The sequence below is a fragment of the Benincasa hispida genome, chromosome 11 (assembly GCF_027475165.1).
Source record: "Benincasa hispida cultivar pf3 chromosome 11, pf3_genome.v1.1, whole genome shotgun sequence".
Taxonomy (NCBI): Eukaryota; Viridiplantae; Streptophyta; class Magnoliopsida; order Cucurbitales; family Cucurbitaceae; genus Benincasa; species Benincasa hispida.
In genome coordinates, this window is record NC_143488.1 from 52722765 (window position 1) to 52749675 (window position 26911).

Sequence of the window (26911 nt, forward strand, 5' to 3'; positions counted from 1 at the left end):
ATGAATAATCTTCTTCTTACATTCTCTAATACATAGAACAGAAAAAATTCTTAGTGTGGATTGTTCTCTCAAAATCAATATCTTCAACCCTTCCAAAATTAATACTTGTAGCCCACAAACTCTTATTAATTCTCTACCCTTCGAGAATATCGAGGTTTTCGTGTGGTAGTGTCTGGAATTTGGACACCTGTTGCTGTGTTTTTCTGGCCCGTTTGTGACATTGTTCGAAGAGTTTGCCGAGTTTGTAACTTCAAGGGAACGTGAAGAATTTTGTCTTCAAGGGTGAATACTCTTCATCCATTATTTCCTCCCCAATTTCGTAAATGCATGCTTAATTAGAATAAATGTTTATGTCTCCGTCCTTTGAATGTTCATATGTTCTGTAAAATGAAAATAGGGATACTGATACTTTTCGCTATGAGTATCATCTACTCTTTTAGGATGCTAGTGGAGGCCAGCTGAGTTGGCCAATGAAGGGCGGTGGTAGCCACAATAACTGTTAGCTCTAAAAAAGAGCTAATTTTATACTTCTAATCTCACTTACTTATTATGTTTAATATTCTTAATTATCTCTTTTTGTAGGAACTCGAGCAAATCATGCATTTCGGAGCTTTGCAGGCCATTCAAGGTTAATTTTGAGGTTAGGAATGATATTGAGCACCTGAAGCTTTAAAGGACGTAAAAGGACAAAAATACCCCTAATGAGGTCTAGAGCAAATTGCAGAAGGCATGCTAAGGTGATGAAGTACAGCAGCGTCACGACGCTTTGGACATTGACGAGAGGCATAGATGCGAGTTGGCATCATGACAAGGCATTGATCACAGAGGCCAATTAGGGTCCAGCATCGCGTCGCCTTCGCAAATTTTTATATATATCCTCTTCCTTTTCTCAGGGTTTATCAGGTTAGAAACCATGGAGGCCGAGAAGTTCTCTCAAAATTCTCATTTCTCTCCATATTTCTAACTATTTTATATTAGATTTTATTGTAATTTTGGGTTGTAACTGAATATTGGAGCTCTACCTCTTCATCTTGTCTATGGATCGTAGAGGTAAGTGGCTTTTTCTAGTATTTAGGAGTAAGGAACTTATGTAAATTTGTGAGACTCCCCTTGACTATTTATTGCACTTTGATTTTTGTTTCTTTGAATCTTATATTAATTAGATGTATGTTCTTGAATGGATTGACGCCCCCTCCCCCTTGAATGTATGTCTTAGCTAAGATTTGTAGCTTGTGTGTCTTTCTTATTTGTTTAGCTTAAATCACGAGTAGCAAAGATTTAAAATATATGCATGATAAGGAATATAAACTAACCATAGACCTTAAAATGTATGCTTAATCTAGGTTGAAGGATAACGTAGTTAATGAATTAGGCTATTCCATTGACTTAATCACACAATGGAACCCTTAATCTTAATAAAAATGAGTTAGTTCTAGATGGCTGCTATCAAACCCAATAAGACTAAAGCATTTATATTAATTAGCGCTTAAGCTTTAATTAATAAATTTGACGCTTGCTAGGTTTAATTTGATGAGTTGGTTGCCTATAGTGTCAATGAGCTAATTATGTCGAACAAGTCATTGTGCAAAAATTGAATGTGTGCTAGGAAAGAGAACTCAATGATCGAAATTGTATCATAATCCTTTCTTTCTACTAGGACTAGAATCTCCAATTTGAGATTACATTTACTCGTTTTATTTTTATTTTCATGTACAATATCACTCTATTTCACATATACCTTCCCGTTCACCGCTAACTAGAGAATTAGCTTAACGAAACGTATTCTCACACTTCTTTGCAGATTGACTCGAACTTGCCACTATTACTACGCCTTTGTTGTAGTAGTAGTATAGTTTGATATTTGATTGGCGGAGAAAGGTTTACGACACCCTTTTTTCAGTCTATCAATAACATAGTGGAAGAGATAGATGACTTTTGGGACGTTTTGGTAATTTTAAAAATTATATAAATTAGTGTGTGATTAATCATTAAATACTCAATAGTCATTTTTCTAAAAGTTGATTTCAAGTGTTTATCCTAAACCAACTTTTTTTTTAAACTCACTGTTCCAAAATTCATTTTGGGTGATTACCGAACACTAAACTTTTTTTTTTAATTAAATACTTGAAAAGGTATTCCAAACACACTCTTATATTACACGTATCGTACACTAAAAAAAATCTAGTATATTAAAAGGAAAATCCTACTAAAACAAAAATGGGGTGGTAATGTGTTTTATTCGCATGGAGGACTCCCAAGAAATAGAAAGGCTGAAGTATAAAAAGTACCATAAACTTTGTATTTTGTTTAAAAAATATTCTTAAACTTTCAAAAGTTTTAATAATACTCTTAAACTTAAAAAAAAAAAAATCATAAAAAACGTTACTGTTAGTTTTGAATGGAAATTATTAGTACTTTGTTTCAAAACCTTTTAATTTTCAACAATTTCAATAATATCCTTGAACTTTTTAAACAAGTTAGACAATATTCTTAACTTTATTATATGAACGAAAACTATCGGTATTATTTTTTTTAATATTCATGAACTTTTAATGGTTGCATTTATATTTTTAACATTGTGTAAAAGAAATAATATTTTCTTATTGTTAGCATAATCAATTTCTTTAAAATTATCTTGAGTTGAGAAAGAAACAAATTGAAAACAACTTATATATACCCTCATTGTTTTTCATATAGAATCTCATTTTTCCCTCATTTATCCAATTCTTATACCAATTTTCTCACCAACTAAATAAAATCTAAAACTGTAAGTTAAAATATAAAATTCCTCAAAATCTTATAAAGTCCCAAAATCAAAAACTCCATTTAAAACTTAGCAAAACAATGAATCACAAAATACAAAAAAGACCAACAAAGAAATATCATATTCAATTGTGGGTAACTTTTTTAATTAATCACAAAAAAAAAAAGTTAATTTGAATCAAAAAATGATCAAAAAGTCTTCATCATTACAAATAAGTACGGAAGAAGAGAGTGAAAATAAATAAGGTTAAGGCATAACTTGAGGTAGAAAAGGGAGAGAGAGAAAAATGGAGGTGAAATGTATATAGACTATTTCCCTTTAATAACGTTTATAGCATTTTTAACCTTTTCATTTTTTCAATGGTTAAAGACATTAGTGCAAGTTTTAAAAATTCTATGGCAATTTTTAAACGAGATGCTAAAGGTAAAAATTCTATGGCAATTTTTAAACGAGATGCTAAAGGTAGATCTCCCTATCAATAACAATAAGTACATATATATATATATATTAACTTTTCTTTAGGGGGCATTTGGTACGTAGGTTTGGAATCTTAAACGTGAGAATGTTAAACCTGGATTTAAATCTGTGTTTGGAGTGTAGGCTTTGGAAGTCAGGGTTTAAGAAGCTTGTGTTCAAGTGTAGACTTAAAAGCCTAAAAATAAAGTACAGATTTATAAATATTTAGTTTGTGAAATATTTTATTGTATTTAATCATGGTTAGATTTTAGATTAGTTTAAATTTGTCATCTTAATTATTTTGACATAGTTAAGTTTAAAATAAACTAAAAAATTTAGAATAATATTTTTTTAAAAAAATTTTGAAATAGAGATTTTAACTAAAAATATAATTTTATTTAATCTATTATTTTACTAATTTGATATTTTATTTTATTTTAATCTTATTAGATTTTGAAATCAAATTTCATAGATTTTTGTCACTTTAACTAATTTGAAAATGATCAATTTTTTTTTTTTTAATCATAATAGGCTGATTTAAAATTGAAATAAACTAGTATTTTAATATTAAATTCAATGATTGAAAAAATATACTTTTTTTTCTTATTAAATTATGTTTGAGGAATGAAAAATAAAAAATTTTGAGTTTTAGTTTTTTATTTGGTTGCTAAGTTGTTTTAAACATTTTAAATCTTTACGTTTAGAAAATGATTCTAAGTCTTCGTTAAATTGACCAACAAAAAAAATTAAAATGTTATTAAATTAAATTAGAACTTTCAAGCATATATAATCATACGCATATAACTTAAATAAATATAAATATACCATTATAGTCTATTGGCGTGTTTTGGAATAACTTAGAAAAACATACCTTTAAAAAATTCATTTTAAATTAAACACTTTTGATAAAAACTCATTAAAAAAAAAATACATGTATTGCAATTCTTTCTTAAAAGTATTTTTATATACAAATTTGTCTAGTTTGTTATATACTAAAAGTATATCTATTAATGTTTTTCAAGGTTGGTTGGTGGCGATTGCCAGAGGTGGTAGTCGGAGGATGGCCAACAGAGTTGTTAGCCGAAATTTTGCCAGTGTAGAAGGGAGGGGGTTGCCAGATGTTGGTCGATGGTGGTCGAAGTTGGCCAGTGGCGACTGGAGGTTGGCCGACAAGGTGGCAGCCAGAGTTGGCCGGTGCTGATCGTCAAGGTGGCGGCAGGAGTTGGCCAATGACAGTTGCAAGAGGTGGTGACTGGAGTTGGCCAGTGTCGGTCAACGGAGGTGGCAGCCGGAGTTGGTCGGTGACGGTCACCGGAGGTGGTGCTGAAGTTGGTCGGCAGTGTTCGCCAGAAGTGGCTGCCAGAGTTAGTCGCGATACTTCCTAGATTAAATTAGTGGTGTCCAAAGGTTGGACGACGTACTTCTTAAATTAAATTAGGAAAAAAAAAAAAGTAACCCATGGGAAAAGATGTAAGAAACCCATGATTCCTAAATCCATGTCTCAAACAAGGATTGAGCTTAGGATGCCTAACCCATCCAATCCCAACCTTTGAAACAAACACTCTTTAAAGTTTAAGACATAATTGAAACTTTCAAACTCCGACTATATTTTTAAAAGTTGAGAGTATTTTTTTTAGTATAATTAAGTTTAGTGATTCGAACCACATACCTAAATATGTCAATTGAACTTATACTATTATTATTATTATTTTAAAACATATAGAAAGTTTGGGGTTATTATAATTAGAGTTTAAAATGTCCATGTCGACAAAAACATCGAGTTCTTAATTTTACAAAAATATCGATAAAATTTCAATTTTGATGGATACTTTTGAAAAAATTATAAAAACCAAAAATTCAAAAAATAAATTTAAATTAGTAAATAAATATATATTTTTTATTTTAATCAAGTTTACATATTTATTATTTATATTATATTTACATTAATAATATTTTGTTGCTTAATTATTATATTCCGTAAATTTTTCTATGATATAATAAAAGTATAGATTCAATCCTCGGGTTGATATGGAGATATCTAATCCATAAAAAGTTAAAGTAGGATGAAAATTTCGAAAAAATTTAATACTATGATTATAATTTAGGCGATCAGAAAAATAGTATTTTCCAACCGTAAGGGGAAAAATGAAAAGAGATCAAATTGAAGTCCAAAGTTCCCAACAGACAACAATCAAAATCAAAATCAAATAGAGAAGCTTGTGACCGTCTGAGAGGATCGTTGCTTCCTCTCTGAAGACGATGAACGGCGGCCCGTCTGGTTTCAGTGCGTTCTCTTCAACTTCTCTCTTCTCTTCTAATGCTTAACCACACATGAATTTCTTCTTTCAACTTTGATCCATTTTCTTCTACCTTTGTTTCCGCAGACAATGCCCCCGTCACCCGGACCTTCATCATCGCCTCCGCTCTTTTCACCATTTTCTTTGGGATCCAAGGCCGTTCAATTAAGCTTGGCTTGTCCTATCAGGTACTTCCCTTCGACTAATTGTGGGTTGATTTTGGTGGCTCCGTTTTTGGGTTTTCTTCGGGACTAGACTACGTTGGTTTTTTCGGTTAAGATGAGCCTTATTGTTTGGTTCAGTGTTTGATTATCGATTCCGCGATATATCGTGCCGCATATTTTTGTAATTTGTTGACTGGCAGCTACTTTTCAATCCCAAGATTATAGATCGAACCGGCCGTGTTGATTGTTAGGTAATTGAAAGTGGGTATCCTCTTTTCCCCATGTATGTAAAGACTTAGTTTAGGTAAATCGATCTCTGCACTTTTGGTTCTGAATTATAGTGGCCACCTGCCATTTAGGTTCTAGTTGGTTTTATATCTCTCTTTAAGTAATTTCTTTGTTGCTGGATGAGGAAAGGGTATTAGAAATTGCATCATGGTTGGTTGCGCGGCATGTGAATAGCCTATCTAACAAATAGGTGCCCCTATCGAGAGTAATGCACGTTCTCTAGCATTTCGGGAGCCTGGTATGTATAATGATTTTAGTATTATTTACGTAAGGATTAGTTTTAATTTCTGAAAAGAAGACTGTGGCACAATCAGTTCCTAATCAAGTCATCTAATGAGATGTTGTGATGAGATAATACATCATGTCCCATCGAAAAGGGTGGGGCCTGGAATATTAGAAAGGGGAATGTATTGTCATTGGAAAAATAGTTTTGAGGTTTCTGTTTGCACGAAGTTAGGAAATTTTCCATGAAGTTACTGTCAACAGATATGGGATGGAAGAAGCAGGTTGTTTTGAAAGAAAAAGAGAACTAGTTTTTAGAGGTTTTTGAAATTAAGATGATGGGACAACAATAAAATTGAAATTTGAGAGGATTGTTGGGTGGATGGGCAGCTTTTGAATGGGCCTTTGGCTTTTCCATGTTATTATGCGTTGCTGTAAATATTGGAGGTTGGATCAAGGATTTTCAGGATTTGGAGACAAGAAGCTGAAGTTTCTTCTGGAAAGGAGCTTACTAGAAGAGGAAATATACGATTATTCAAGGCTGATAGCTTGGTTAAATATGGAGCAATCAAGAATAGTTCAAGACAATAGAGCGTTGGTGCTTTATGCTTCAAGGGAACTTCCAATAAGATCTTTGCTGTTTAAAATTATAATGTTAGAAATGGTCTTGGCAGAGCGTCTGGTCAAAAAAGAATTTAGAAGAGGTGTCCAATGCATCTTTTGTTTCATGTCAATTCAGCAAAAAATTATTTCTTTACCTTTTCAAACATTTTTAATGTATGAAGGACCTTTTATACTCTAAAGGAGAATGCTAATTAATTACTTAGTGGACATGGAGGCAGTGCTTTCATCTTATGAGAAATTTGGTTGGAGAGAAATTAAGGATTTTTGTTAGACAACAATTCTTTTGTAATTTCATGCATCAAGGAATTTTATTCCTCATCAACAATTCTTTTCGGACTATGTTTGGTCTCTTATTGACTTCCATGTATCTCCATGGGCTTTGGTGTTTACGGCTTTTGTATTTCTTCTTTTGGTCTTTCTTTTTGCTTGGTTGGAGTCTCTACCTATAACTTTGCTCCTTTTGTTGGACCTTTTTTTCATTTGTATTCTTTCCTTTAATCTCAATGTAAGTTTGGTTATTCGTTTAAACACAAATAGGGGAAAAGAATCAATTTATACCCTAAACTTTGGGGTTGTATCAATTACAACCTTAAACTAATAATTGTATTAATTTAAATTTTGAAGTTTTGTAAGTGTATCAATATACACCCTCCTTTAGATATTATTCAAAACACATCATGTGAGACTTATAATTGCAATTAAACTCCTAAATTACTAAAAGTGAATCAATTTAGAGCATTTATTAAGATTATCTTTGAAAATCATTCATGCATGAATTCTACATGTGTAATCTTCTTCAAATGTTGGATTAACAAAGGATGAATGATCAGAATTGATACATGGATGGTTTTTAAAGGAATCCTTACTGAAAGTCTAAATTGGTTCACTTATGATAGTTAGGGATTTAATTTCTAAAATTATAAGTTTCAAATGATGTGTATCTAAAGAGAATGTAATGGAGGGTATAGATTGATATACACATGAAAGTTTAGGGTTTAAATTAATAGAATTATTAGTTTAGGGTTTTAATTGATACAACCCTCAAAGTATAGGGGTATAAATTGATATTCCCAAATAAATATATATCGTGGGAGGGAGAGATGCAATTTCTAAATCAGACCTAGGGGGATATGTGAGGGAAGAAAGTCAAATGGGTGGTTCTCTGTACAGGAACTAGTATTTTATGATATTCTTTAAAACATCCTGACGTGAATTTAATAGTCAAAGTGACGGGAAGATTTTTTTTAGAAGTTTGGAAGGGATGAGGTCGAATGAGCTGTGGTAAAGGATCCACTTGTAGAAATATTATTATTATCATTATGATTGCTTCTATTCCATCTTTGTTGATATATTCCTATTATTTAGGACTTATATTTGACTTATTTTATCCCTTTTCCATAACTGAGATTACCCCTTAATTTGCCTGGTAGGGAGGACACTTTTTGACCAGTTAATTGTCATCCTTATGGCAGGATGTGATTGTGAAGCTCCGATTTTGGAAGCTAGTAATGTCAGTTTTTGCGTTTTCATCTACTCCCGAATTGATGTTTGGACTGTTTCTGCTATATTACTTCAGAGTATTTGAAAGGCAGATAGGTTCCAACAAATACTCGGTAAGTTTTTATATTTAATTCATGCTGCAGGATCTTATTAAAACATATGTCATAATGAATCTACCAATCATGATCTTTAAAATGAATGGATCCGAACAAAACCCTAATTGTTCTTTTTCCTTAGTGATATGTGTTTTTTTTCCTTAAATAGACTTATATTAATATTCCATTGTGATACAGGTCTTTATTTTGTTCTCTATAATAACCTCCTTACTTTTTGAGGTCCTTGCGATAGCATTACTTAAAGGTATGCATTTTCGTTTAATATACTAGAATGCTTGGCAGCTAGCATAATTTTAAGCTCATGCTTAATTATTGTTTTATTTTTTTGTTGTCCATCCCTTTCCTATTCATTTTTTTGCTTTGAACTGTCCTCCTTTCGTTACTTTCTCCCCTAATATTTGTTAAATAGGACCGGACGTCCTCCGTAGCAGGTCGTTCACTTGCTGGGGAGTTAATTGGGCTTAGTGACAATCGTGCATGGTCTCTTGATATTTCTGGGATTTTTGATTGGCAAGTGTTTGTATAACCATGTAGTTCCTTTCTCTCTACTCATTTTTTTTTCTTTTGATGAGATTCTACTCATCTATTCTGTAAACTTTGAAGTGGAAAATTTAAATGAAATTCCATTTTTTTCCTTCTTGGAGGCATTAGGAAGAGTTAACACCTTGGATTTTATCCACCGAATCCCTTTGTCTTTGGCCTCAATTGGTGTTTTATGAGCTGGTCCAGAAAACTTTTCGTTCCTACCCTGGGCATAGGTATGATCGAAGATGTGATCTTTGATCCTCCATTTCGGGGAGAAATGTTGGGGCAACCTGGCTTTTGTGCTGTTCTTTTAGGAGAGCCTTCATGGGTTGAAATAGGAAGTGGATGAGATTTGGGGTTTGGTGTATTTTAATGTCTTTCTTTTGGTTGCATGACTTGAAGTTTTTTTTGGAACTCAAGGACATGATTGTACAAAGCTAGAATTGATCCTTTTCAAGTATAGCCGTAGTTGAAGCTCTCTTGTAACTACCCTCTTTTTAGAATTCCTGTGATTGGGGCTGATTCTTTTAACACGTGTGTGTATATGTGTATGTGTTTTGTTTTATTTTTATTTATTTATTTATTTATTTTTGGTTTATGTTTTGTTAACTTTTTTTTTTCTCTGTTAATTTTCTTACCATTTCCTATTGGTTAGACTTGATTTTTGTCAAGTTATGGGATTATATCGAGCACGGGAAAATCAATTCAGACAATGAGCAATCTAGAAATGTGTTGCTTGGAATACCATGGAGAGAGAATTGATTACTATTGTATTGGCAATCTAGAAATGGTTCCCTTACTTACTCTAGAGGCAATTTGTAGCTCAAGTTGACTAAAAGAGCTACCCAAATGTTGTAGGGTCAGCTGGGTTGTTCAGTGAGATTAGTTGAGGTGCACGTAAGCTAGTCTGGACACTCACGAATCAAAACTGACCAAAAGAGCCTCAACTTTTTATTGGAGCAATGTGTGGTGGTCGAAGAATATTAGAAATGGTTTACAAGGTTATTAAGCTATGATTTATCATCAAACAAAAGAAAGGAACAACTTCAAGCGGCTGTGGGCTGTGTTTTTCTCAAGTAGGCTATCCTCCAAGAGGCTTAGATTTAAGGAGAGTACAAGACAGTAGTATTAATGATGGTGATTTAGAGGTGCTAGTCCAATGGAATGGTACTTCACCAATGACTTGGGAGATTGGGTAGGTGATAACACAAAAATTTTCAGACTTCCACCTTAAGGACAAGGTGGCTCTTTGGGGGCGGGTAGTGCTAGACCCCAAACTACTAAGGTAGATACTCAAAGAAATAAGAAAGAGAAAGAGGTGGGAAAAATGATGTAATAGGGAATGAGAATTGTTATACATTGGTGTGAGTGCATATGATTGTGTGGGACCTATAGGAATTTTGTTAGTTAGGGAAAACCCATATTAAGAGGAGAGAGGAGAGGGCATGTTTTCATCTTTTGGCATATTGGTTTTTGTAGCTCATTTGAGCATTATTGAGGAGATGGAGGAGATCTTATCTTCCAGGGCTTTTTGCTTAAATAGTGCATATATAAATTCAGGTACTAGCAATGTCTTCTTATAGAAGGATATTTCCAACCATCGAGAATGTTTGTAATGGTCGTCTGGTAGATATCTTGGCTAAGATGAGATGAAGTTTGATAGCTTGTATCACGGTATAAAGAGGATTGGGTCTATGTTCGAGCCTTGCCAAGGGCCACACTTTTTCCCCCTCTTTAGAAAGTGAAAGTTACATGAAATTGTAAGTTCATTGCTTGGCAAGTCTTACATGGTAGAGTGAACACGTAGGATTGTATTTAGCGATTGTTTGCCTTTGTCTTGTGGCCTTAGTTGTTTTGTCGTTTTTAGATGGATCTTGGTCATCTTTTATGGGGTTGCCAGTTTGCTTTTTAGGGTGTTTGGTGTGGTGGTGATGCTTAATAGGGATTGTATTTCTAGATGGAGATCCTTATGAATATCCTTATGAATTCTCCCTTTTGTGAGAAAAGAAGAATTTTATGGCAAGCTTTATTTTGTGCTATTTTGCATGGAGCGTGGCTTCGGAGGAATAGTAAAACTTTTAGGAGGTTGGAGAAGTTGTGGAGGTGTGGGAGGTGGTGAGGTTTAATGTGATTTTACGGGTGTTCATTAATTGATTTTTCTTGCAATTTTCAACATGGTGCAATTCTTTTGGATTGGACTTTGTTCTTGTAGCTAGTCGTGGACACCTTTTGTCGGATTGTTTTTTTGTATACTCTTGTATATTCCTTCATTTTTCTCAATGAAAGTTTGTCTTTTTATCAAAAGAAAAAAAGTAATAAGAAAAAATTGAACCATAATTTTTATTGAGAAGGAAGCGATGGTATATTTCTTTTTTTTTTTTTTTTTCATAAGAAACTGAGTTTCCATAAAAAAAATGGAAGAATGTACTAGAGCATACAAAACATAATTACAAGTATAGACCCAATTCCAAAAGAATGAGATCAAGCTTTATGAACAGCCTGGTTAATGGACGCCTAACCAACTCCCAGAGCTCCTCCTAAGATCTCTTAACCTCTTGAAGATTTTTAATAGTCTCATTGGTGAACTTGTGCTATTGGAGTTGGCTTTATCTAATGAAAACTTTACTTGGTCTACACTAGGTGATGATCTCACTCATTCTCTTGGCAGGTTCTTAGTACCTAAAGAATGGGATTCTATGTCAGTTCTAGTACTGAAAGTGTTGGCTAATAGGTTAAAAAAGGTGCTTTTGTTGACTATTTCAAATATGCAAGGGGCTTTTATAGCTAGGAGACAGATTTTGGATCAAGCATTTATTGCTGATAAAGTGATTGAGGACTACTGAATTAGAAAGCAAGGCATGATTTTGAGATTGATTTTGAAAAAAAATCTATGATCACTTGATTATAAATGGCAGATGTGGGTGTGGGCTTGTTTGAGGAATGTATAGGAGTCCTAAGGGTAAACTGGTGGCTATAAGAGGTCTTAGAGAGGGAGACCTCCTCTCCCCCTTCCTGTTCCTCTTAGTGGTGTATGTCCTAACTTGAAGTATTTAAATGTGTTGAAGGCAATATCCTTGAACCCTTTGAAGGTGGGGAAGGATAGGATGGCCCTTTCCCACCTTCAATTAACTGTGATATGATGTTCTTCTATTCTTGAAATGAGAATCCATTCTTGATTTTGAATCATATTCTTGCCTTCTTTGAAGCTATGTTTGGGTTGAGGATCAATAGAAGTAAGTGTAGTATCATGGGACTCAATTGTGTTGATGAGAAACTTAGAAGGTGAACTGAGTTGGTGGGTTGTGAAGTCGGGTGTCTTCCTTCCTCCTACCTTGGTTTTTTTCTTCAGAGTAATCTCGAGGCTTTAACCTTTTGGGACCTTATGGTGGATAAAGTTAGAAGAAGATTAGCCTTTTGGGGACATATGGTGGATAAACTTATAAGGTGGAATGAGTTGGTGGTTTGTGAATGTAAAACTCTTAGGTTTGAGAAAGAATTAGAATGCTTTATTCATTCACCAAAGATATGAATATATACAAGTGTACAAAGCATAGAAAAGAAAAATATCACAAAAGGAAAATATCACAAAATATTTACAAGAATGGAAAATCCTAATTATATAATTATAACACTCCCCCTCAAGTTGGAACATATATGTTAATCATGCCAAACTTGTTACATAGATAATCTATATGTCTTCCATCCAATGCTTTCGTGAAGATATCTCCTAATTGTTCTCCAGTCTTCACATATCCTGTAGATACCAACCCTTATTGAATTTTCTCACGTACAAAATGGCAATCAACTTCAATATGTTTAGTCCCTTCATGAAATACTGGATTAGACGCAATATGAAGTGCTGCTTGATTATCACACCATAACTTTATCGGTGTGGTGATTTCAAATCCCAACTCAACAAGAAGTTCATATATCCAAATCAATTCACACACAGTTTGTGCCATTGCTCTATATTCTGATTCTGCACTTGAACGTGACACCACATTTTGCTTCTTACTCTTCCAAGAAATCAAATTACCACCAACAAAAACATAATACCCTGAGGTTGATTTTCTGTCTTCTTTAGATCCTGCCAATCAACGTTTGAGAAACATTCAATATTCATATGACCATAATCCTTATATAATAAACCACGCTCGGGAGTAGCCTTCAAATAACAAAGAATCTGTTCCAATGCAGTCCAATGATCAACTGTAGGGCATGACATGTACTGACTCACAATACTTACTGAATAGGCTATGTCGGGTCGAGTTACTGTAAGGTAATTAAGTTTTCCGACTAACCTCCTATATCTTTTAGGATCCTTTAGCAATTCTCCATCTTTTGTGAGCTGTAAGTTGGGCATCATTGGGGTACTACATGGCTTAGCCCCTAGTTTTCCTGTTTCAGTCAACAAGTACATATTTTTTCTGTGATAATAAAATTCCTTTCTTGCTTCTTATTACCTCAATTCCTAAGAAATATTTCAACATGCCCAAATCTTTTGTATGGAATTGACTATGAAGAAAGGTCTTTAGAGACTGGATACCTGAAGCACATCACCAGTAATCACAATATCATCCACGTATACAACTAACAAGATGACACCACCCTCAGATCTCTTAAAAAAGACTGAATGATTTGACCTACTCTTCCGCATTCCAAAGCTTTCAATCACCTAACTAAATTTACCAAACCAAGCTCGTGGGCTCTACTTTAATCCATACAAGGATTTACGAAGGCGACACACCGTTTCATTCTCCTCCTAAGCAACAAACCCTGGTGGTTGTTCCATATACACCTCTTCTTGAAGATCACCATGAAGAAATGCATTTTTAATATCAAGCTGATGTAAAGGCCAATGATTGATTGAAGCTAATGAAATAAAGAACCTCACAGATGCCATTTTTGCTACAGGAGAAAAAGTATCAGCATAGTCAACGCCATAAGTTTGTGCGTAACCTTTCGCTACGAGGCGCGCTTTTAACCGAGCAACAGAACCATCAGGATTGACTTTAACTGCAAACACCCATTTGCAATCAATAACCTTCTTTCTTGCAGGGAGAGAAACTAAATCCCAAGTACAATTATCATCTAAGGCAGTCTTCTCCTCCACCATTGCGGCACACCAACCAGGATGAGACAAAGCCTCATGAACAGTTTTCGGGATGGATATAGACTCTAAGGATGCAATGAATGAACATGTGGAAGGTGACAAATGGTTATATGAAACAAAAGAGGAAATAGGATGAGCACAAGTACGTTTACCTTTACGAAGAGCAATAGGAAGATCATCACCCGTTTGTGGATCCAATGACGAAGAAGACTCTGGTACAGGGCATGGAATTGGAGGAGGTTGTCGTCGAGTATAGACCTTAACGATGGGAGGAAGAGATGAATCAGGAAGAGTAGAGGTAGCCACAAGAAAAGATGAATTAGGAAGAGGATCGGAAGGAGAAATAACTGTGTAGACAAGGAAATCATCCTCTAATTCTTTATGCTCCCTCTGACTCTTATTCGAAGAGAAAGACGGTGATGAGAAAAATGGGGTATGTTCAAAAAATGTGATATCAGGAGAGACTAAATATTTATTAAGACTAGGAAAATAACACCGATACCCCTTTTGGACACGGGAATAACCAAGGAAAATACATTTTAAGGACTTTGGATCCAACTTTGCTGAGGCCGAAAATCCCGAACAAAGCAAGTACAACCAAATATTCTGGGTTGAATGGGTAACAAATGTTGCTTGGGGCATAAAGTACGAAAAGGTATCTCACCCTTAAGAATGGAAGAGGGCATGCGATTTATTAAGAAACAAGCTGTGGAAACAGCATCAGCCCAAAAGGATTTTGGAACATGCATTTGAAACATCAAAGCTCTGGCTGTCTCAAGGAGATGACGATTCTTTCGTTCTACAACCCATTTTGAGATGGAGTATCAACACAAGAAGATTGATGAAGAATGCCATGGGCATCTAAATAAGACTTGAGTGTATGAGAGAAATATTCCTTAGCATTATCACTCCCTGTAGGATTTTAAGAATACCACTAAACTGAGTTTGAATTTCGGCATGGAAGTTATGAAAATGAGAAAGTAACTCAGAACGACTTTTCATTAAATATAACCACGTAACACGAGAATAGTCATCGACAAATGTAACAAAATACCTAAACCCTCCTTTGGACTCAATAGGACAGGGACCCCAAACATCAGAATGGACTAATTCAAAAGGAGCACTAGCTCGTTTATTGACTCGAGGATACGAACTCAAACGATGAAATTTAGCAAACTGACATGACTCACAATCGAAAGAAGACAAATGTTGAAGTTGTGGACGAAGACTCTTCAACACAGAGATAGATGGATGACCCAAACGACAATGCTGTTCAAAGGGAGACGACATGCTAGAGCATGTGAGGGCCGTAGGTGTTTTGTGGTTCAAAGATGAAAAGACCTCCAACTTCCCGCCCTTTACCAATAGTCTGTTTTGTCGTAAGATCCTGAAATAAGTAATAACCAGGAAAAAAGGAGACAACAATGAAGATCACGAGTGAGTTTACTGATCGAAATCAAATTAAACGAGAAATTTGGTAAATTTAAAACTGATGACAAAGAAATTGATTCAGTGAGATGGATGGTTCCTGATCCTAAAATAGGAGTGGAGGTTCCATCAGCTATAGTGACATTAGGTGAAGAGGTAGATGTACAAAGGGTAGAGAATAAACTGGGGTTACCTGACATATGGTCTGTAGCGCCAGAGTCAATGATCCATTTTGACGTGGAGGAAAGAAGGCATTTAAAAATGTTACCTGTCTCTACGATGGTCGTAATGGGAGTAGAAGATGATGCCCTCAATGACTCTTGATACTACTGAAATTTAGCAAACTCCCCTGCAGAAATCGTAATTGATTTGTCAAGATTATCAGGAGTAGAGGCGACATGTGCAGAGGGTGATGGCATCCTCTGACCCTTATTCAGCAATCTTCTGCATTCACGTTTCGTATGGCCAGGTTTATGACAATAATAACAAACAACACCTCCTGGATTTGATCTCCATGAATAGTAGTTGGATCCATTCAACTTGTGTTCAGTTACTTTTGACACCATAGGAACAATCTCAAACATTATGGTTTCTTATCAGCCATTACCTCAAAAAGTAGACACCGGACAGCAAAGAATCAAACCCTAATTTACCGAAGAGATGTCTACACAAGAAACGAGTATATTTATATATCCCAAACAAACACACCACCAAGAAAAGCCAACAATACTGAGGAAACCTCACTGAAGACGAACGAAAAACGGCGGCGCACGCGCCTACACGCGCCGGCACATGGACGGACAGCAGGCTGGAACAGGCTCGCGTGAGCCTCACGCGCTGGTCAGATGGCAACCGGACTTTGGGGGTTTTGTAGATCGGCGGCTGGGCTTCTGTTTGGAATGGGCGGTGTCGAAAAAACAACCTTTTTTTTCTTCCAACGGCGGCGACTAACGACGGCGAACGAACCGAAGATGGCGATTGTGAGTAAACTCACCTCTCCATAAAACCCTAAACGTATCACAAATGGGTTCTAAATTCTCAAACCCTAAGGTTCACAAAAACCCTAAGTTTATTTAGAGAGCTCTGATACCATGTAAAACTCTTAGGTTTGAGAAAGAATCAGAAGGCTTTATTCATTCACCAAAGATATGAATATATACAAGTGTACAAAGCATAGAAAAGGAAAATATCACAAAATATTTACAAGAATGGAAAATCCTAATTATAGAATTATAACAGTGAAGTTGGGTGTCTTCTCTCCTCCTACCTTGGTGTTTCTCGTGGGAGTAACCTCAAGTCTTTATCCTTTTGGGATCTAGTGGCGGATAAAGTTAGAAGAATATTAGCCTCTTGGAAGAAAGACTTCTTTTCTAAAGTTGGTAGACTTACCTCGATTAGATTTGCTTTGAGTAGCATCCGTATTTACTTCTCCCTTTTCAGAGCCTCCTCCGAGGTTTGTAAGATTTTAGAGAAAATGATGCACAATTTCATCTGGGGAGGAAAGGATGAAGAGAAAGGGAAGGGATTGAACTTTGTTAGGTGGGAGATTATTGAGAGGTCGATCACCATGGGGGTTAGAAACTGGAAATTTAAGGCTTCATAACATAGTGTTGGCCAAATGGTTGTGGTGTTTATCCTTTGAGCCCAACTCCTTTTGGCATAGAACCATTGCTAGTAAACATGGCCTCCATTCTTTTGAGTGGTTGTCGAATAGGGTTAAAGGCACTCATTAGAATTTGTGGAAGGATATTTATAAGGAGCTCTCTTCTTTTGTTTCCTTGGTCCATTATGTGGTGGAGGAGGGGAAGGACACTTACTTCTAAGAAGATCATTAGGTGGGAGAGAGACCCCTTTGTTACTTGTTTCCTTGTTTGTATCACTTGTCTTCCTTCAAAGCTTGTGTGTCCGACTTCTTAGTTTGGTCAAGGAGCTTCTATTCCTCCTCTTTCGACTTCCATCATTCTTTGTCCAATATGGAAGTGATGGACTTGGCTTCTTTTCTTTCTTTACTTGAGGACCACTCCTTTAATTATATCATCTAACACTACCCCTCACTTGTTTGTTTGAGAAGAAGACCCAACAAGTGGAAATTAAGATTAATTGGGGAGGAAATAACATTGCAGAGGTTTGAACACAGGATCTCCTGAACCAACCTGGCTTTGATACCATGTTATATTTGGAGAAATAATAATTCTCTTATTACTCCAAAAAGGACTTAATAATGGGTAAATATAATAGAAGAGAACCAATTTAGGTGTGGGAGAAGAGATGTGAGGTTATGGAAACCTGATCCTTTGGAAGGGTTCTCGTACGAATCTTTCTTTGGAGGATTAAGATCCCTAGGACGGCAAGGTTCTTTGCTTGACAAGTTCTTGACTGCCAGGCTAACAAGATGGATCGACTTAAAGAGGAAGCTTCACTTATTGGTTGGTCCTTTATGTTGCATTCTTTGTCGGAAGGTTAAGGAAGACCCAAACTATATTCTTTGGCGTTGTGATTTTGACAGCTTTGTTTGGGATTATTTTTTTCAGATGTTTTCCATTTTGGGTGTGTGGCATAGAGACGTTGGTTGGTATTTGGATTGAGGAGTCTCTTCTCAAACCGTCGAGTGGGGGGAAGGGTTGCTTTCTTTGATTTGTGGGGGTGTGCGCTATTTTGTGGTTTTTGTGGGTTGAGCGTAACAATAGGGTTCTTAGAGGGATAGAGAGGGATCCTAGTGAGATTTGATCTCTTGTTTGTTATCATGTTTCTCTGTGAACTTCGATCTTAAAGGTCTTTCGTAACTATTCTACAAGTGTTATTTTACATAGCTAGAGTCCTTTTTATAGAGGAGGCTCTTCCTTTTTTGGGCTGGATTTTTTGTATGTTCTTGTATTCTTTATTTTTTCTCAATGAAGGTGGTATTTCTCATTAAAAACAATATAATACAAGAGAAAATTCCAACCAAGGGAACTAATTATAAAAGGAAAGAAAATCTAAAAATGATTGAAAGACTTTTTTCAATGATAATATCAAGTATTTGTTAATAAATTTCAATAAATTTTCAATGGAATGACCTAATTGAGAAAAGAGTAAACAAAAACACCCTAGGGGCAGGGGAATGAGAGGCCCAGTCAGTATTCTCTCTCTTGCAAGGGCAAAACACGGCTTGGCCTTGACTCCCTGGCTCTAGGATGGTCGCACTTATATCTACAATTAATTTATTATTTTCCCTTGTTTAAAAAATTATATTTTAATTTTTAGAATAAGGAATATTGGGTTGGGTGCTCACACATCGAAGGCGTGAGGATTGCCGCATTGAATTACTGCTCGCGACACTTGTATTTTAATTCCCCCCACTCCCGCAGGGGACCACTTTCCTCCACGTGGATGATCCCTACCATCACGTTCACGTCCTCAAATCGGCACGGTTTCTTTTCTTTATTTTGGTAGCTTACCAAATCCCCACCTATTTGAGTCAAATCCAAGCAAATACATCCCCGATTGTATCCCACGTAGCATCCTACGTGGACTCGTTCTCTAATCCTATTTGGGTTTGTACACGTGTCGTTCTCTTGTTTCACCCTTTTTAATGCAACTATATTACATACAAATTTACAGAGACTAGTGATATAATCGCCTCCATTTTCCTCTTCAGGACAAGGATCATGTTTCTCTTTGGACTTCGATTTCGAAGACCTTTTGTAATTGTTCTGTAGGTATTTTGCATAGCTGGAGTCCTCTTTTCTAGGGGAGTTCCTTTCTGTAGGCTTGGTTTTTTGTATTCACTTGTATTCTTTTATTTTTTCTCAATGAAGGTTGTTTCGATAACAAAAAATATTAATAATAAATTTAAATCATTTTGGCTTTTGGGGCATTAAGAGTCAAGATGCTTTAAAATTTTTCTCAATTTATAAGCATGTTTGGAAAGTACATGAAAAAAACGTATGAAAACATGTGGTCAGTTAGCTAAAACGAACTTGTATTGAGGGAGACATGACCGAAATACGAACTTAACTCGATTGCACCCTACGATTCCGAGTTGTAGTGTGCAATTCAACACATGTTAAGTTCGTATTTTGGTCATGTTTCCATAGGTACAAGTTTGTTTTAGCTAATTGATGACTCGTTTTCATAAGTGTTTTCTTGTTCTTTCCAACCATGCTTATATACTGAACACAATTTAAAAGCATTTGATCCTAGGATTGTAGTGTGCAATCACATGCACTCTAAGATCTTATTTTCGATGCAGGTTTGTTTTAGCTAAATGACCACTCATTTTCATACATTTTTTCGTGTTGTTTCCATTCATGCTTATTAATTGAACAAAATTTTAAACCATTTTGACTTTTAATGCCCCCAAAAGTCGATATGTTCTTAAGTTTTGAAAGACCATAATTTTGAGCTCAGTTGACCAAATTGGGTGTAGGTGTTTTTTGATTTTGTGTAACTTTTCGAGATCTACATGCTAGAAGACCACTTTTCCGATCATTCAACCTAGAAACAATCGTTTTGACCCCCAATTTGGATTATACAATGTTTTACTTTTACATTGTCAACGATTTGGATGAGAGAAGTAGAAGGAGAAGATAGAGATGAGAAAAGGGAAGAAGAAGATAGAGGTGAGAGAGAGAGGAAGAAGAAAAAGAAAATGTGGTAGATCGAAGTTGGAATGGGAGAGGGAGAAGAAGATATAGATTATAGAGGAGGGAGAATTTTTTTTGAGGATTTGATATTTTTGTAACCCAAGGGTAAAAGGATAATTTCACCCCTCAAAAGGGTCAAAAAACCACTTTTTAGGAAGCTTGCAATTTTTTATGAAGTTTTTGGTTTTTAGGTTAGTTTCACTAATTTTCCAAATACATAATAATTAGAAAAATTCAGGATTGGGGCAATGTAGAATACACAATAAAATTATATAGTTATAATTGAAAAGAAAAGTTGGGGTTGCATTAGAGTTAGGGTCTAAATGAAAGAAGTATTATAGAGTACATTCTAAAATATTTAAAAATGATTTATAAAAATGGAGCTGGGGTTAGAGCCAAGACAAGGATGGAGACGTGAAATCCATAATAATGATTTAAAATGTTAAGGATTAAGGTTGGGTTTGGGAGTGGAATTGATATTGCTGGGATGAGGTTGAGATTAGACGGATGTGAAACACACAAAATATAGGAATGGGGGCCGGTTATGACAAATACATGACAATGATTAGAAAAAGAGGGTAAGAAGAAACAGAATTTCTTCATATTCTAAAACATCCTACACAGTAAATTACCTTTAAATAAAAAGGTATTAACAATTGAGAGCATGTGCCGGCCAAGATATGAACCTATTTCCATTTATTGATGGGACAGTTTCACAAATTAACAGTACACAAGGAACAGATGAACAAGCCCAGGATAAGATATTCGTATAGTTATCTGATTTTAACTATCTCATCACTTTCTCATCAGACGTCAGTTTGTCAGGAATTTCCTGTGGGAATTCTGGATGAAAAACAACTATAGAAGATTGGTGGTCAGATGCCTGAGCTTGGTCATTATGTGTGCAATATGAGATTTGTTTTTGACTGTATGTCCTGTTAACATTGGAGTTCATTTCTGTTGTATCTTAGATTCAGAATAAATTTGAACGATTCTCAGTTTCTTTTTCCTTTTCAGATTTTAGCATTAGAATCTTATTTTACCATCAGGATTTAGGTTCTTATGATTTTCACTTGGTTAATACTTATTTTTATTTCTTTCTGAGCAGATCCTGCAGCGAATCTAGTCACTTCTGGACCTTATGGTCTTTTATTTGCTTCCTTTGTACCCTTCTTCTTTGATATTCCTGTTTCAACTCGGTTCCGTGTATTTGGACTTCGTTTCTCTGACAAGTCTTTCATATATCTGGCTGGTCTTCAGGTTAAGGACTGTTTGATTTATACTTTTTGGGATATCTGCTTTACTTTCTTTAGCTGCGTAAGCTAGTTTTATTGTTGGTGTTGCAGCTCCTTCTGTCCTCGTGGAGAAGATCTATCTTACCAGGGATATGTGGAATTCTTGCTGGTTCCTTATATCGTTTGAATGTATTTGGCATCCGCAAGGCCAAGGTTTAATTCAAATTTTGCTTAAACACATTGGTTCCTTAGTTTTCTCTCTCTGGAATTATAATTCTATTATTTTAGATCTATAATGGTGTTCAGAGCCAATAGCACTTCTATGGATGTTTGGGTTGATACTTTTGTCTGTCAGAGATTCTTAAAGTCCCATTTTCCTTGGGTCTCGTTTCCCTGTTATAAGGACGTTTTCAGAGCTTTTTGGTCTAACTCTGTGCAATCTTATCAGTTTTTTGGTTTGTCCTCTCACTTTGTTGGTTTGTTTTGTTTTGGTTCAGTTCATTTAGTCTCTTAGCTTCCTAGGCTCTGTCTTATTTGACTTGTATACTTCATAAGTTGTGTGTCTCTTCTATTTGTCTTTTTATTTGAATGTGTTGTATTTTGGAGCATTGGTCTATATAATGAAGATTATTATTTCTTTTCAAAAAAATGTTTTGGCTTTTGGTATCTGTTCAAACTGTGGAAATTAAACTCAGGTTAGGTGGTTTATAGCCTGTCTTCTTGTCTTCTTCTTTTCTGATAATCACAACTTATACTATTTTAGAGGATGGAAAGTGATTATTTGATGCGTTGTTTTGCTCTGGTGCCATTTCGCTGCATGCATATACAAGATTCTTTATGCTCAATTTATAAGTTAAAAATCTTGAATTGAGTTTTTGATTAGCTGGCTTACCATCAGCCATCAGGTTATGTCTTCCAACAATAATGCTTCCATTCTTAAAATTTTGAATGGAGGTACCAATGTTTAAATTGGAACGTTTTCATTTGTCCAAAGTAATTATGTATTTTGATACTAATGTCATTATGACGTCCTATATTCTTCTTCATTAGTTGTATCTTGTATTAGGATATGATGATGGTTTTATGGGTGTGTAAACCTAGTTGAGATATTTGGGTGCATATGCTGATCTTTTTGACTTCTAGACTTCTATCTTCGTATGATCTTATGTCTCTCATTGTATTAGAAACATTAGTCTCTAATTGTCGTTTCCATTTAATTAAAAAAAAAAAAAAAAGACTGGAATTGGTACACTACACTTAGATGCTTCTGCTTTAAAATTGTGTCTTATGTTCAATACTCTGGTTGATGATGCAACCAGTGGTTTGGCTTTGCTTCATCTATCCTTTTTATAGTGTAGGAAAGAAGGTGCTTTTTATCTGCAAAAAGAAAAAAAAAAAGAAAAGAAAAAAAAACGATGGGTTTCTCTTCCGTCCTCAACTTATTTGATTACTTCTACAAGTTTCATTATATCAACGACAAACTTATATCTACATGAGTCCTTTTCAAAATCTTTTATTATATTCTGATGTTCAAATTTGATGTTTTATGTGACGATTTCATTCTTTTATTTATTATTTTTCATCGAGTCAGATTGATGTAGGTTTTCTTACTTTTCAATCAAGGTATTTTCTAGTTCTCTAAAAAATACATTATTCTTAATCTCCGGCTTTTACAGTTACCAGAGTTCATCAGTTCATTTTTTTCAAGACTTTCTTTGCCATCTGTGGGGAATCCTCCAGCAGCCCCAAATAGAGATGTTAGAGGAAACATGCCATCTTTCATGAGCCGCCAGGTTGAGGTTAGTACATTTGGCGAATGCTTTCTTTAAACATACTTTGATAAGCTAAAGGAAGAAAATTTGACTTATTAGGTTTTAAGCATGAGAACTTACTGTGCCCTGATGATTATCAGCTAAGAAGCATGGACACTTAAATTTGGCTATCATGTTCGTGTCGGACACTTGGACACTCCGACACTTGTTGGACACGTATTGAACACTTGTTAGTACAATAGATGTGTTAGACACTAGTTGTCCAAATTCAAAATAGGACCAATATTTGATATACATGAATCACACACTTTTTACATATACTAAGTCAATACATATATGACAATCAGCTGGTCCAGACACTCACGGATATCAAAAGAAAAAAAAACATATATGAAAAGAATAATAAAATTTGAGAGCAAAATACATCAAAATAATTTTTTAAACATAGAAATGAATAAACTCATTAACTTTGAGGTTAGTACATTTGGCAAATGCTTCTATTTAGTGTTAGTTTCTTTAAACATACTTTGATAAGCTAAACGATTTGAAGAAGAAAATTTGACGTATTAGGTTTTAAGTATGAGAACTTATTGTGCCCTGATGATTATAAGCTAAGAAGCACGGACACTTAAGTTTGGCTACCGTGTTCGTGTCTGACACATGTCGGACACTTGGACACTCTGACACTTTTTGGACACGTATCAGATGTGTTAGACACTAGTTGTACAAATTCAAAATAGGACCAACATTTGGTATACATGAATCAAACACTTTTTACATATACTAAGTCAATACATATATGACAATTAACTGGCCTGGACATTCACGGATATTAAAAAAACAAAAATATATATATGACAAGAATAATAAAATTTGAAAGCACATCAAATTAATTTTTTTAATATAGAAATGAATAAACTCATTAACCTTGAATTTTCTTCAGGTTTAAAAATGATATATAATTTAAAAAATGTATGTTTTAATAAATGTGTCCTTGCTGTATCTGTCCTAAATTTTTTAAAAATGACTTGTCGCCATGTTGGTATCGTGTTGTATCCGTGTCTTGTATCCATATCCGTGCTTCTTAGATTATCAAATTGTGGGCATTGCTAATATTGGCATAATCCGTTGAATAATCATTATAGTTGTCATTAGTGACTGTTATTCAATCATTATAGTTGTAATTAGTGACTGTATCGGTGATACCGGACATGTAAGTTGATGCTTTGGCCTCTAAACTGGATTGTTTTTCTCGTGCTATTTCAGAGGAACTACCCTTCTGTGCCAACTGCTACAGAACCACCAGAAGACTCCATTGCTACACTTGTTTCGATGGGGTTCGACAGAAACTCTGCTAGACAGGCCCTTGTGCAGGCTAGAAACGACGTTAACATTGCAACGAACATACTTCTTGAATCACAATCGCACTAATTTCAAGAATTTTTTTATGGGTATATGAAAACTTTGATGATGTCCCCAGGTCCGAGAACGACCAAATTGAGAATCCAGGGTTGATGAAACTTGCTGACAACTGAGTTTTGATGGTTGGAGGAACTCACCAGGCTGTTTTTGTTAACTCTTTTCAGGTTTCCTTTTTGTTCCTCTACTGTAGCTATCAAATTTTCATGTTACTTGATGTTTGATTACACAACATTGCTTAGTTTGTACGTATTAAGATAAGCTGGTAGAAATGGAATATGCAGAATTCTCTTGTTCTGTGATATCAATCTATAAAAATTGCATATTCTTACAGAAGTTTTATTGGCGGCTAATCCTGATTAACTCACTTTGTTCTAACTGTTCATTTAGAAAGCTAATAATTCAAATTCTCTTTTATTTTTGTGTATATAAAATGTTTTCTTCACTCCCTCGCAATCCTTCAATTTTGTCCTGATCTTTTCTTTAAACTATACGTACATGTATTACTTATCAATTCCAATATTGTTTTATTTAATAAATGAATAATATTGAATTGTTTTATTGTCGTTAAATCCCAATTAAGTTGGGATATATAGATATCTAAATTTTAATCACAGGTAAAATAAGACTTAATAATTAAATTTGTTGTTCAAATTTTGTTTAATGATAAGTGGATTTGTATATTTTAAAATTAAATAAAGAAAAATTTGTGCCAATAGATCACAGAAAATGTCAAACTGTTTATAGAAATAGTAAAAAAAAAAATACTGATAGATATTGATAGATTTTTGATAGACACTTGAGTCTCACTAATATACTTCTATCAGCTTCTATTGAAGAAGATTAAAATTTTGCTATTCTGTATAGACAATTTTCCTTATTTTTTATTATTGAAAATTTTCCTTACAAAATCCATGTTAATTTATTATTTTATTAGTCAAAGTTTAGTTCGAGATGAGTGGAGATTTTGAAGAATTCTTAATATATTAAAATTGTGCTTCAAATATTATTTTATTTTACTTTTGAATATTGTTTAATAAAATAAATAAATAAATATTAAAATTATTATATTATTTTGTCAATCACAATTTAGTTGGAATAGAAAGATTTTTTTAATGTCGTAAAGAAAACCTAATCACTAAAAGGGGTAAGAGTTTTTGTCAGTTGGAAAAAAAATTCTAATATTACTTTAAAATAATAATAATAAATAAATAAGTATTTAAAATATTTTATTATTTTGTTGATCGTAATTCACTTGAGATAGAAATATGTTTGAATCTCAATCACAAAGAAAGAAAACTTGCGAATTGAAATTGTTAATTTTGGGAATTATTAGTCGAATAGCCTACTCTATAACTATTTATTACAAAATGTCAAGAGATTTGAATATTTTTATATATAGAATTTAGCTAATTTTATAGACCAATTTAATCTTGAGACACTTCGTCTCTCCTCAATAAATTAACGATTAATCGTTTAATTATTTCCCTCATTAGCCGTATATTTTCATTTGATTTAACAATTAAATATTGATTTTCATTTAAATCCATATTCTTTACTTCATACGTCTTTGGATTCCTAAAAATTAGGAATCGAATATTTTCTTTTCTCCAGTTTGAAAGAATATGCATCGGCATTCCATTTCTTACCTTCGATCTTTTCGATTGATTTCCCAAGTATTTCCTACATTCCTAAAATTTTGGTTTTTACAATCTTCTTGAGTTTCTTGGTACTTCTATATACAAAATATAAGCTCTTATATACAATACATAGGAGGATATATTATATACCATTGGTCATCGTATCTGAATACAGTGCATAGTATATATACGAGATTTATTTCCAAAACTTATTTTCATCATAATGCTGTCACATTTTTCAATTTTTACGATATAGACAGTATATGTAGTGTATACAAACATATTGTGTATACACTTGTTGATTTTAACCAAAATGTTATTATGAAAAATAAAATATAGACCATTCGTATTTGTTGGAGATTTGATTTGTTGGTTTTATAATTTTTGGTTCTGCAAATGTTTTAAATAAAGTATTAACATCCAGTTGTGACATTAGAGTATTTTCCAGCAAAATATTTTCCATATCTGGAAATACTCGACCGTGATATTTAGTTAGATATGTTCCTTTTTGAAGCACGAATTTTTATTTCAAATGAGGATTTATTTCCTTTATTGAATTCGTTTATTTAAAGTGAGTGCTGCAAACCATTTAGGGTTATTCAGCAAGACGTTTTTCTGTACTTCGACCAAACTATTTTATATCACGATCTTGCTGGTTTGCTCACTATTCCACTGTGTATGTTCTTCATCCATTAAGTGCAATACTTTGAAGAGTTTCAAGGT

At 34.3% G+C, this 26911-nt stretch overlaps 1 protein-coding gene across 2 annotated transcripts; it reads left to right on the top strand.

Moving 5' to 3' along the window:
- Positions 1-5285: 5285 nt before the first annotated feature.
- LOC120090524 (rhomboid-like protein 20) lies at positions 5286-24884 on the top strand. Of its 2 annotated transcripts, none has more exons than XM_039048242.2 (8): positions 5286-5504; positions 5605-5705; positions 8288-8428; positions 8609-8675; positions 21231-21382; positions 21469-21570; positions 23034-23156; positions 24396-24884. In XM_039048242.2, the coding sequence occupies exons 1-8, from the start codon at positions 5480-5482 to the stop codon at positions 24558-24560; spliced, it is 876 nt and encodes a 291-aa protein (XP_038904170.2). In that variant the 5' UTR covers positions 5286-5479; the 3' UTR covers positions 24561-24884. The 2 variants fall into 2 exon arrangements, with proteins under 2 accessions (XP_038904170.2, XP_038904172.1); XM_039048244.2 differs by having other exon boundaries at positions 5315-5504; positions 8246-8428.
- Positions 24885-26911: the final 2027 nt, after the last annotated feature.

Excerpts from the sequence above, each read along its gene's own strand:
- LOC120090524 (XM_039048242.2), top strand. The coding sequence starts at position 5,480 with ATGAACGGCGGCCCGTCTGGTTTCA. Across the intron at positions 8,676-21,230 it reads TGCGATAGCATTACTTAAAG|ATCCTGCAGCGAATCTAGTC; the intron begins GTATGCATTTTC and ends CTTTCTGAGCAG. Across the intron at positions 21,383-21,468 it reads TATATCTGGCTGGTCTTCAG|CTCCTTCTGTCCTCGTGGAG; the intron begins GTTAAGGACTGT and ends TTGGTGTTGCAG.